At 40.3% G+C, this 13513-nt stretch overlaps 1 protein-coding gene and 1 non-coding gene across 2 annotated transcripts; one reads left to right on the top strand and one right to left on the bottom strand.

Annotated features, from left to right (window-relative positions):
• The first annotated feature begins 9464 nt into the window (after positions 1-9464).
• On the top strand, positions 9465-9537 carry TRNAR-CCG. The gene has a single exon. It is a non-coding gene; the product is annotated as a tRNA-Arg (tRNA).
• A 429-nt stretch (positions 9538-9966) lies between these two features.
• LOC113287645 lies at positions 9967-12685 on the bottom strand. The gene is made up of 7 exons (XM_026536444.1): positions 12028-12685; positions 11438-11578; positions 11235-11348; positions 10967-11140; positions 10636-10751; positions 10409-10490; positions 9967-10307 (listed from the first exon to the last, which is right to left on the bottom strand). The coding sequence occupies exons 1-7, from the start codon at positions 12577-12579 to the stop codon at positions 10302-10304; spliced, it is 1185 nt and encodes a 394-aa protein (XP_026392229.1). The 5' UTR covers positions 12580-12685; the 3' UTR covers positions 9967-10301.
• Between the last annotated feature and the right edge of the window lie 828 nt (positions 12686-13513).

The raw sequence follows: 13513 nt of genomic DNA, 5'->3' as shown, positions 1-13513 counted from the left end.
AACGGTCGCAAACATATGTCGTAGGTCATATCGTCCGTCCAACTTTGCCAGCTTGGTCGGACAGCCTAGGCTAAGAGTTAAACAGCCAATGAGGCACCTTGGTGATCACCGTCCGCCACTCTACCACAGGAGTGATCGGACAAGGGATGGCCCGCCCATGCGGCCTTCAAACGATCCCTTGAAGATGTTTGGACATGCTGCTATTTTAAGACGCTTAATCCGCGACTTAATCTAGTAAGCTTTAAAACAGCGATGCTTCATACATATTGATCATATTCGATGCATTACATGCATAAAATATACACGATATTTTATGCATATCGATTTCTTAAATAAATTAGTTATTTAACCTAATAGCATCACGTGTTATTTCCTGCGGGTCCCACAACTCGACCCACTTACTCGAGACATCAAACATGTCACAAACTGGGGTATTGGTCTGGCGGTTTACAACGTGCGGCGTGCAACGCACCCATATATAAGACTGTGTCAGGAGGCATGGACGGTTAAGATGATAAGGGAAGTGGGCTAAGACGTGATCGTGCAATCACCTACACGACTCCACTACTCCATCACTCAACTTCCTCCACTTCCTACGAGATGAGGGTTTGCTCTCAATGACTTGTATAAATAGGTACTTCGCCTATTTCCAAACAACACGAACAAATACAGAAAAACCAAGTGTTGTCATCAGTATCCAGAAAACACCAGAACTGATAGCTTTCATTGTGCAAGCCAGTTCATTATTCTGATACAGGTCATATACAGCCAACACCTTCATAATCTCAACACCTTCTTCTCTTCCCTCCCTAAGATCAACCCCATCTCCTTGACTTTGTGACCGAAGCAAGTCTGGAACGACCATTTCTTGGTTTAGGCCAGAATTGTATAGATTGATTTATCGAATCAAAAGCACTCCCGTGCAGTATATCTGTTTAGGGTTTAGATTCCTTTCTCATCCGCACACACCCAAATTTACCAAAACCAGCAGAAACAGTTTTCACCCATAAACAATTGGCGACCACAGTGGGAGATTAATCTCTCGGTTGCAAGATCAATTTTCAATTTCATTTCAATTTGTTCAAATTTCAAGATGGTAGAACTTAGGTCAGGATCAGCGATCAATTCCGATGGATCTAGCGCTGACAACACTCTCGGTGTCGATGTCCCTGTCAGTGGAGCTGCCGTGCAGAATGTGATCAATACATCTCGTGGATCCATCTCCTCTACCCCCAACACTATCAGAGCATGGGATATTCCAGTGGGTGTGACACCTCCTATCACCAGAGCTAGAGTAGCCACGACCCCCGACATTTCTTCAAGTGTAACACCGTCGGTCGTCACTAGAGTAACTGCCACTCCCCCATCAGGGTGAGGGGCTGGAGGAACAAGAGAAAGACAACCCCCTGTTACCATTGTGTATTTGATGGAAAGGCAGGAAGTTCTTGCTAAAGTCCAGACGGACATGGATACAACTAAGAAAGAGGTACTCACTTTTCTCAAGACATTGACTGAGCGATTACCACATGAGTCACGACATATCCCGGAGCTAACAAGGAGCACAGTCAATACACCTGGGGTAGGCACTTCAACGACGCTGGCTTATATGGACGAAGAAACTCGTGTTGCTCCTGACCTCCCAAGGGAAAGGGACCAGTCATCCAACTTCATTACACGTGAGGACCTAAAGCAACTCCTTCAAAACCGGGGTAAAGGAAATTCGATGGACATGCACCAGCATCAACCTCCATACCCTCAAGATGTGCAACAGATTCCACTTCCAAGAGGCTACACCTCTCCTCAGTTCTCCCTTTATGATGGTACTGGTAACACTCGTGAACATATCTCTCGATTTTTGGAATCTTTAGGGGAACACGAATATAATCATGTTCTCCGCCTGGAAGAGTTCTCAAAGTCACTTACTGGAAGAGCATACACCTGGTATAATAACATCGCACCTAACAACATATCCAGTTGGAGCGAGATGGTCAGTGCCTTCTATAGGAAGTATTTCTTCGTGTCTTATCAGATCACCTTCTCATACTTGGGGAGAATCTTTTAACGAAACAACGAGCATCCAAACGACGTCATTAAGAGATTTATAATTCAAGCACTGGATTGTCATGATCCGAACGTCACCGAACGCCAGTTGGTGGAATTGTGCATTAACAGAATGGTTCCCGTATACCATGCTTTGTTAGATAATCTGGGATTCCAAACATTTTCTGAGCTCCATGAAGCCGCTAAGCGTTCGGCCACAACAGCCCCAGCATTGTTGGAAAGAACCAGAGTTTTTCGAAACGAAGATGCGTGTGAGAGTCGAGGAAGCAGGCGTCTCATCAACAAGCAATATAATACTGGTCCTTCTGTGAGCGTGGTGGGCGAAGGAGGAAAAAAGAAAGCTTCAGCAACAGAACAGCAGCCCAAGCGTGCAGCTCCAGCGCAGGCAATTGAAAAACTCCTGTGCAAGAATCTGGACATACCGTCTCGGACTTCCCATTTCCCATGAATGAATTCATAGAACTCTTAGAAGCATGGATTCAGGATAACGCGATCAAGCTACCTCCTATCAGACATCCGCTGACCGAGGAAGAGATGGCAAATCCCAAATATTGTCGTTACCATAGGTTCATCCATCACCTGACTTGGGATTGCAACAAATTGAAGCACATTTTCAGAGAAAAGGTATAGGCATGGGAACTCCAGTTAGGAAACGAAGGTGTTCATAGGGATCCTCTTCCTATTAGAAGCTGCATGATCTCTGGGGACTCTGTTCGCAAGACTGTACAATCTACGATGGAGCATCTAAGTGAAATCCTGTATTTCTCCAAAGCATAGCGTCAAGACATATTTTCATCCCTCAACCGAATTTTGTCAGGCAGGCGTTTGTATCCAGAAAAGGAAACAACGAAACCTCAATCATTCCTGGAAGATGCAACCAACAAGGGGAACTGGGGACTCTTGACCGTCACTTGTTTGAAGGATGTCGAGTTCGACGGTACATTGATTGATGCAGCCTCCGAATTTAACATCATCACCGTCAAGACTCTGAAAGCCGCAAAGATTTCAAAACAGGAAGTTATTCGCAGCCCGACCGTGATCGGGAACTCAGAAGAAGAATTCAGAGACGCCTATGGATACATTGATCTTGAAATTAAAATCGGTGATGCTCTAACACAGGCTAAATTTCACATAGTCAAAGAGTATCCTAATTACGACATGGTCCTGGGATGCCCGTGGATTCATGACAACAAAGCAACACTGGGAATGTGTCCTTTGCCGATTTCAATACCTGAAAGAATCTCCAATGAACCGTCAAATCCTGAAGATTATTTGTTGCCGTATCAACACCTTACAAACGTGACGCAACTTCCTGGAGAAATCCCGAACTCATACCTTAAAAGGTTCCGAGCCCAAGTAAGTCTCATTGATGAACCTTTTTTACAAACAGTAAAACCTCTTCCTGCTGAGGCTCGGGGACTCGTTTCAATCAACAACCTAACCGCCACTAAGATATGTGAGTGGGGCGCCTGTCCTTTCAAGAGTTTTGCCAAAAACTTGGAAGCGGTTAGAGACAACACAAATCGGGATATCGTGCCAAGCCCGAATCCATTTCAAATCGTAGATTTGGTGATGAAGATTACCACATTTCAAGTTGGAAACGTGATGGTGAAGATGACTAACCAATATGATTTGCCAACAACAAAGGAAGATGAACAGGATTTGGTGGCAGACGTCATCCTAGGCGGTTATTGCAAGATCATCAACGCCGACAAGCTTGAGGGTGTGACGATTCACTCACGATGGCTCAAGCCCTGCAATACCTAAAAGCGTTGTGCTACCCCTTTTCCTCCAGTGTTCACCATAGTAGTTCCTCCAACAATTTCCCTTTAATGCAATGTTTGTAATTCCTCTACAATGAATGCACTATCTGCATTCATAATTATTAGGGTTTCAATTTCCAATTAATCAAAGTACCCATATTGGTAGATTTATATCAAAACAATATGAAACCTTTATTCAAACAAGCAAGCAAAAGAGGAATACCCTGAACTCAGCTGCCACTGAGTACAAGGAGGGAGTGTTCACAAATTACAAGAAGATACTCGTCCAAAAAAAAGAAAAAAGGAAAGAGAAGGGGAAACAAGGCGATCTAGTAATTAAGGAGATGTGCCTTCATCATCGCCGGAGTCTGCTTCAACACTGTTATCATAGGCCGCAACTTTTTCTTCTGTCGGATCTGCCTCAGCTTCCCTCTCGGATATCTCTGCAAAGTTAGCGACGCTCTCCGCCTCAACATCCTCAGTAGGAACATCTTCCATATTTTCTTCAAAGACAAACGCAGCATGGGAGATTGTGCTGACAACATTTGGACGCGCGGGTTCATCAGTATCAGAATCGAGGATTATTACACCGTCGCAAATCACAAAATCACGCTTATTTTCACTCGGAGGATGTTAAACCCATCGCCTCTTTATCCGCGCTGCAAATCTCTCAGTTCTCGTTCTTACCGGTGGTTGCGACGCCTCATCATGTCTCCATTTTTCTTCTCTATCGATTGAAGCCAAAAGGTTTTGAGTGCGTTCAGCCTCATCAATTTTAGCCATCACCTCCTCGAACGCATCATCAGCCTCAGGTTTATTGACTTCAAAGCTTCTTTCTGGAGAGGTACTGAAGTAGTCCTTACCAGCAGCCTCCATGAGATTCTGTGGGAAGAGGTTATGATTATATTAACATATATAAAAAAAAATCATGATCAATCAGAAGATCAAGTTGTGTTATGGACATGGAGCATTACCTGGATAAGGAAAGTGACAATTCTGCGATGGGATGAGACTCAGGGTCTTCTTTATATTTCACAAGTTAACAAGATCCCGGGAAGAAAAGGAGTCTCCACTTGCCGTCTACAAAGGCTACATATGCGGGATAGCGATCAATGGATGTTTGTCGAATATTTGAGGGCAGCTGCTGTGCAATAAGAAAAAAACGCATCTCGCCCAAGGAACGAGCCAGATTTCATCCTGGTAACACGCGCTGAAACTTTTCCTGTGAATTTCCTTTATTTGTCACCATCTAATCCCTACCCCACAATAGTGCAACTCCTATGTACTAGGCAGGGGACTTAATGTTGATGGTGGATTTTAGTTCAGTGCTAAAATTGTAAAACCAGATTTAGTGTGCCGACATCCTGCAAAGGGTAAGGACATTTGACAAACGATGAGCGCAGAAATCCTCTCGTTTTATTTATTTGAAGCAATTCAATAGATATACAAAATTCACTCAGAATGGTGCATGTAGCAACAATCCCAAATATTTTGTGTATTTATAACATTATTAATTAATGCATGAGTTGCCTTGTATTTCCTGTGATGTTCTCAGCAGGACTCTCGTTATTGGTGCGGCATGACGACTGAGTATTTACTCTCAGTAGAGTAACACGAATATCCAAGTGTCAATAGTGAGGTATGAACGAAATACCCGCAGGCCATACCATTCTCTAACCAAGAGGACCCTGTGTCGGTGCGCTTATATTAGCCTGATCGAGCATCTTTAATTCCCTAAGGGAAATCTGGACTGTCCATGTCAGTCTCAGAAACGATCGCGGCCATGCAAATTGGATGCATAATTTAACTAGCCTATACGAACCCTAACAGGAGCAGGAAATCACCGTGATGTTCATCGGAGGGCCCGTCCATGCCCTAGCCGGTCGAACACCACGCTATACCCCTAACGTCTGTCAAACGCCGGCCCCAAAGAGGGATGGCCGTTGCTTTGGGGAAGTCTCAAACGAGCAAGACTGCTCAAAGCAGTCTTAAAATCATCATGATCGTCCAACTTCGCCAGCCTGGTTGGACAGATTAGATCACCCCATGATTGATTAGTGAAGCGCTAATGCACACATTAGCGGGCGCACTCCTCACCCACCTGATAGGTTTTCTCACGCACTAGCCCTAGAGCAATGAACGCTTGCTCGAAGTATGGCTGACGTGATGCTTAAAGGGTCGCGGAAATCCCTCTAGCGTCTTAAATCCATCACAATCATCCAACTTCACCAGCATGTTTGGATGGCTTAGATCACGCCTAGGACCATCGGGCAGGAACACATAAGTTCACCGTCGGCCCAACATGGGCCCCGCACGGTCGGTCTCCCCAAAGGAGGAGCATAGCCTGCCAAACCTTAAGATTGGGATTGTGAAGCCAGACCCAACTATTTTCTATGTAGTTGCGTGATCCGATCTTGCTATTTCTATCGTGATTGAGTGCAATCGTAAGATTGACTTGAGTAATTTCTCCGATAGGCAAGATAGAAAAGTAGTCACAAACACCTTCGTCTCATCGTTTGTGATTCCACAATATCTTATTTCGCTAGTCTATTAAGATTATTGTGAGGTGATTGATATTTCTAGGCTGTTCTTCGGGAATATAAGTCTGGTATATCAATCGGTTCTTGTTCACCTTGATTTATCAAAAGACGGAATAAAACTCGTAGGTATTTCTGTGGGAGACAAGTTTATCTATTCCTGTAGACTTTTCTGTGTGATACATATTTGTTTATTAAAGTCTTCGACTTGAAATGATGTAATATTTCTTTTTTGAACTGTCAGCTACCTAAAACTGACAGAATAATCGGTTATCCAGAACCGGGTGGACAAAACCGAAACCGGATGGTAGAACTAAAACCTTGGTTAATGGCACAGTTGTGGTTTGTAAAATCAAAAACCGACACTAATGGTTTCGGTTTTGGCTTGGCTGGAAACTGAGCCGAACCGACCATGAACAGCCCTGACGGGAGTTTTTTTTTTTTTTTTACTTGGAAAAAAAAGGAAAAAAAGATCTATTTTAGTCTCTAATAAAAACCGACCAAATAAATATCTTTAAATAGTTGCAAAGGCGACCAATTACTAAATCGTTATTCTTCCAAATTTTCAGAGATTTTTTTTGTTCTTTTTTTGATTGAAAATTTTTGAGAGATGAAAATATAAAAAATCCACAATAAATCCAATGTGAAATGGGTAAATATACACGTAAACAAAAGCAAAAATCCAGGGGGATATTTCAGTCTGGAAAGAGACTTCTAAAGAAGAACTAAAAGATATAAAACAAATCGGCGGAGATATTTTCAGTTTTTTGTTTGTATAAACATAAAATATCAAACTCGAGATTTGAAGTAATAAGTTAAGAAAACAGAAACGGGTGGAGATACTAAAATTAGTAAGTCGACATCAATTGCCAGAGAGAGGAAAAAAGAATTTGGAAGGAAAAGATCTGGATGTTAAGTGAGCACCGGTGGAATGTCATCTTAGTAGTTAGTAGAAGGGATATGTGACACGATACCTGAAGATATCTCCAAGAATTGGATGCACGAGCATGAGTCCATGGCACGGTCATTATTAAACGGGTTGTAAGATGACGATTGATAATGTTCATTGTCGACTGTCGACTGTCTAAGTACATAACATTTCGCCCAACAATAAGTAATACTAAAAGTTAGAATTCTTGGCAAGTTTTCAATTATCGACATTCGACATTCAATTAATAAATTGTCGACTATCGACATTTTCTTTTCCAGTGTGATCAAACCAAGGATGGAAAGATGGGTTTCGAGACTGGCATGAAAATTTTACAGTAAGGAGTTCCACAACACATATATAATGACTGTGGTAACTTTACATAAAGACGGCATAAGAAGAAGCTAGGGGAATTTTTGAAAATTTGGCGTAAATTTTAGGCAGTTTTTTTTTCAATGAAACCCAAATTGGATTGTGAACATCGACCTTAAGAAGCATAAACGGTTTATAAAATGTTAAACTCTTTTTTGGTGTTTTAACTAATGAAATAGTAGTACATAACTTAGGGTCGACCTGCTTAATTAATACTTCATACAGAGGTTTTAGTCTTGAATAGAATATCAGAAGTTGGAAGAGTTTTAGGTCAACAAATGAGGTCATAAATTCGTTTCTTCAACTTGCCATTGTTTGTTTGTGTGACTTTGAAAAAAGTTAGTTGCAAAGCCGACCTTTCTGAATGATTAGCAACTTGTAGCCGAATGATTCTATACTTCTCTCACACACTTAATTTGGAGATATTACTTCCCCGTTCCACACCATAATGCCACATGAATATAACGAGACAATATTCCCATCTTATGGTGTAGAGATGAAGGAGTATATTTACAGCTAAAGTCCAAGTTGTATAGAATCCCCACACCTATGGTACTAAGGTTCAGAAAGAGTCGCACTTTACTACGTTACCACCCGGGATCCTTCCTTAGTCCACACAAATTCGTCGTAACAAACTGAAACTCAACTAAATTAAGTTGAGTCATAATTCTCAAATCCATCTATATAAATATCAGAAGAGAGGAGTAGATAGAAGAAAAACAAGAAAAGTAAGAAGCAAAGAAAAAAAGCACAGCAAGACCACATCACTAAGAAATCAGCAACTATCCACAGTTTTCAATATCATCTTCAAAACTGCAGACTTCAGAATCATAATCATCCTACTGTTCGTCGGAGAAAGAATTAATCAAAAATTCAATGGCATCAACTGTGATTTCTTCTTCAAATAAACCTCGTCGAAGAACGTGTTCGTGTTCACCATCAAATCATCCTGGTGCTTTTAGGTGTAGCCATCATAATCAACAGACGAGTGTCGTCGTCGTTTTGAGAAATACAAACAGTGGTCATGAGCAGTCTAGAAACGGTAGAGTTCGTTCTGCTGATAGAGAGCTTTTGAAGAGGGCATTAATGCCACCAGTTCGTCGTTCTGCTAGGCGGTGTTGGGATTTTAGGCCCACTCCAAGTCGTCTCTCTACTATGTCAATAGCTACATAAAATGTTTCTTGATGCTGCAGCTGGACTTTACACAGTATCACTTAGATCTTCGAGGAGTACAATTAGGATGTTAATATATGGTTTTTCTTCTTGATTCAGCACTCTGTATCAAATATTTTTAAGTAATATATTGATCTTAGTTTAGGTGTAGTGTAACTAATTACCATCTTCCGTGTAATTAATTGTTTGTTTTCAAGCTAAAACAATATATACATGACTCTTTTCCTTTTAATAATCTAGAATTTCATTTCGAATGACCAAACTATCCGAACCGAATCCTTAATTTGATGAACTCTTAAGTTTTTCTGGTTGTGCTATTTACCGTATCCCATTTTTATTTTGTTTGTTTGGACTTGGGAGTACTAGTTGAGGAGTATCAACGCGTTACGGCATTAAAAATAAAGCAAAAAAGGGACCATTTACAATCAATTTGTCCTGATAGTAATTGTCCGAGGGATGAAGCCTTCTATGAGATTAGAAGTTAGAAATATGAATCTGTCCTTCCCATTTTCGTCCTCGACCTTTTCAGCCTCAAGTCTTCAATCGGTTTCATCCGAATTTGATGGTGCCGTTGATTTTCTTACATTGTGTTTTTAATACAAATTTCCGGAATCTTAAAAGGCCAAACATGGTCGCGTGGCCTAATGGATAAGGCGCTCGCCTCCGGAGCGGGAGATTGTGGGTTCGAGTCCCGCCGTGATCGATTTATTCTTGTTTTTTGGGAAGAGCTTACGTACAATTGGTTTATGATGAACTTTCTTTTTTTATATCCTGAAAGGGCGTGCATAAGCCCCACCCAACATCAACACCGCCACCTTGTATCCGATTATAATCTCCATAAGAGACCATAAGCCCTATTCAACATCAACACCGCCACCCTTTATCCGGTTATAACCTCCATAAGGAGACTCATGTTTTTGTGAAGCTTGTGTCTTAGAGATTTGTGAAGCTTGTGTCTTAGAGATTTGTGATTGTGAGTTTCTTTTAAGGGATCATAGGCGGTTTCATCATTTTACCAATGGGCAAGTTCGTGTACGAATTATTAGCGTTTTCGGTAGTCAATTCATCTTCCATTTTCCCTGTGTTATGAGTTTGTTTTTCTTATAACATTAACCTACCAAAACATAGAATAAGATCTTACTGACAAAATTTTATTTTCATTGTATAGACATATTATCTTCTTATGATTCTGTATAAATCAGTATAAAATGATTACATGGGTCTTACACAATGGAGAGTGGAGACCAAGTTATACAATATACATATTACATCTAAGTGAGAACTCAAGGTGTTGCGACAAGCCATACCCCTCAGTTGCATTTTTCCATGAACACTTCCTTTGTAGCTTACCTTTCCACCCATATTGGAAAAGAGAGGTCTTATCCCATTTCTATCAGGCTATCAGCTACTTCCCTAATGACGGAAGTGACCTTTTTATCAGAAATCTGATGGTGATCCGGAATTCATTTACTCCTGGTAAAAAATTGAGCAGAGCGACGCATTAATATTTTGTAGGTCAATAGTAACTGTAGTTAAAGTGCTATAACAGGGTGACAAAATGTCCAGAACATTACCTCGGGAGAACTGATTGCTGAAGATATGGAGTCTTGCTCTAATGACGCATCAATTCTTGCTTCTGATTTCTCATTTGAATATCTAGAAACACAAAAACAACCATCTCAATTAGACATGAACTTTGTCTCGTCACACATAGAGAGAGACGGGAAATATAAAGAGATGAAAATAGTTCATCCTTGTTAGAGTTATTGAAAATCTAAAACGTATCATGTTAGGAACTCACGTCGACAGAATGGTCACCCAAATGAGCTCTACACAGTCCACCCACAAAAGCCTTTGTTCAACTGGGACAACGCCATAGGTAATCAGATGAGCAAAAGGCCAGAGCTTCCACCCTGCCTGTTAAGCCAAGGAACAAAAACAAAAATGCTTCAAATATTGTATCCAATCCTGAATATATAGATAATTGAAGGAAAAGTACATCAGTTCAGATCTGATGTCAGCTCTGTAGAGCTAACCTCAACTCCTAAGAGGAGAGAAATAATCAGGTTTTGGAAATCAAGGGAATTTCTGTATTTGTAAACGTGAAGAGTAAGAGCAGAAGAGTTGCTTACAGTTAGCATGGGCACAAATGTAGCCTTTAGTTCACCAAAAATATTGGCTGGGGATTCGAAACGCAGTAGACCTAAAACAACAAAGTAAATGCTGTTCCAAAGAGCTGCCCAGGCAGTTTGATCAAAAGCAACTTTGGCTAGGACCCACCACCAATCTTTGTAGGGAATAAGAGACTGCAAATTGGAGGAACCTTGTTTCAATGACAGTTCACTACAGAGTTTAGAAAAATAAAATACCACCAAACAAAACTTCAACAATGATAGTCACCTCGCAGAATTCGTAATAATAGTGAGAAAGTGATCCATGAAGAGTGAATCCTACGAGTCCTGATCTGAACATACGCGTACGATCGAACTCAAAGAGAGGTTTTCCTTCGAAGCACTACAGAAATAATAGGGACTCAAAATATGCAAAGAAACTTGATGCGCAGGAACCAGAAATCCTTTGAACAAGAGTTAAACACTAATTACCTGTGCAATCCAATCCCCAACAGAGTAGACAACCCCACTTATCACCATTTTAGCTAGAACAGGGTTTGTTTTTAAAGCTTCCTCGTAGGCAGCCCAGTTATGTTGAGGTGCATATCTTAGTATCTCATAGAAAGTCCATCCCTAGTAAACACAAAAAAACAGAAAATGAACTAAATTTCAACTAGAACAACAATTTCTCTTTTTCTGCATCACAGTGATAATGCAAAACCATATCAGGCACCGTTACGGGCTCGGATATTAGAAAAACTTGAAGCTGAGCATTATGGCCAATTCAGATAGGATACAAATTTTCTCTATCAAGTTAAGAGCGGATATGTTGCTTGGAAATTGAGCTTCACACTAAATTAGGATAGAATATTGGAACAAACCTTCTTCCCCTACCTTCATCCATACGACAGCTTACAACCAAATCTAATTCGATAAAGGAACTCGAATAAAGGTGAGATAAATTATGAGATTTCTTACAGTTCCTTTGTGATAATCAGTTCGACAACTAATATCCAATATCACGAAATTTAAAGACAATTGTGAAAAATTACTATTCTGAAGCGACAAAGAAGATTACTCACCTGCCAGTAATCTTGATCGATGGTTAACAATTTAGTAACAGCAAAAGTACCAGCAGTAAGAACAATGGCAGCATTAATGGTTCTATCAATCAACTTCTTAACATCTTCCTCTCCACCTTCAGCCCTATCTTCGGAATCAGAAGAAATAGAAGTAGTAGTAGTAGAAGAAGAAGAAATCCCCTTTAATTCTCCAGCAACCTCAAATGATAATACTCTCCCTTCATTAGATAATTCACCAACTGGATTATCATTATTACTCAATGAATTTTCATCTTCAATTTCAATTTGATGAGCTATAATAACCCCTTCTTTTTGATCTAACGAATCACTACTTTTTACATCTGTAACTGATGATTTAACAACCACGCAATCTATTTTCTTTTGCTTTAAACGAGTTATCAAATTTGTTGATTTATTGTGGAAATTTTTCTGAAGCGAAGAAGAACCAGAGAGACCTTTTACAGAAAATTTCAGCGATTTTGACTCTCTGTTGGTTATTGGGTTTGTGATTGGAAGAAATCTCTGGGTTGTGAAACTGTTTACAGAAGCCATGGCAACTGTGTGATTTGGGTACTGTGAAAGAACTAAACGATTGAATTGGAGGAGGATATTTTTCTTATAGTTTAAGTTGTACGTTGCTGAGCGTGGCAAATCTTTGTAATTGATCTAACGTGTAGGACTTTTTGAGGTAGTATAAAATGGTGGGGACGTTATGTAGGGAACTAGGTGAGGATGATAAACTTATGTAGACCACAAAAGATATAAATTTGACTATGTGAGGAATTCGTGGACCGAATGTTGGTTAAGGGCTACGAAGAAGATTCCGGTGGATCGACTTATGTTGATAACCGGGTGTGTGATTAGGGTTAAGCCATTAGAAATTACCCTGGACCCTGGTTAGTAAATTCGCGAATCATTCGCGAATTTTTCCGTATCACGAATTTTACCGTCTTATTCGCGTACGTTTGCAACTCCGAATCCAAGTCGCGTATTATGTGGCATCCCCGGATTATTCGCGAATCGTTCACGAATTTTACGTATCCCGAATGATACGTCCGCTTAATTCGCCATAAATTCTTTAGCTTTTACTTTTCAAAGATCCCATTTTTTGGGCTTTACTGCCTCCCGAGCATACACGACCGAATATTAGACGTGTTGTAATTTTTATGAAACAAAAACGACTGAAGAGATTTGAAGGTGAAGGTGAGAGAGATCTCAAACTCACTAACCAAGCATCTAAACCACCATACGACGTCCTCTTGAATAACTAATGTTGTATATATTATTAATATCATCATATTAAGTTTATTTTTTCTTTAAATAACTCACACATATGCATAAAAATTGGTCTATGACCTTATAAATACAAATTATTTGTTATATATAGATACTGAATTTTCAGAGCCGAACTCACATTTATAAATCGAATTATACACGTACGTATGCCGTTCCGAATTACTAACGAATCACGTCCCGTTGACCGAAT

Source organism: Papaver somniferum, chromosome 6 (assembly GCF_003573695.1).
Source record: "Papaver somniferum cultivar HN1 chromosome 6, ASM357369v1, whole genome shotgun sequence".
Taxonomy (NCBI): domain Eukaryota; kingdom Viridiplantae; phylum Streptophyta; class Magnoliopsida; order Ranunculales; family Papaveraceae; genus Papaver; species Papaver somniferum.
The sequence above is the reverse complement of the archived record's forward strand: the minus strand, read 5'-3'. Positions and strand labels throughout refer to the sequence as shown.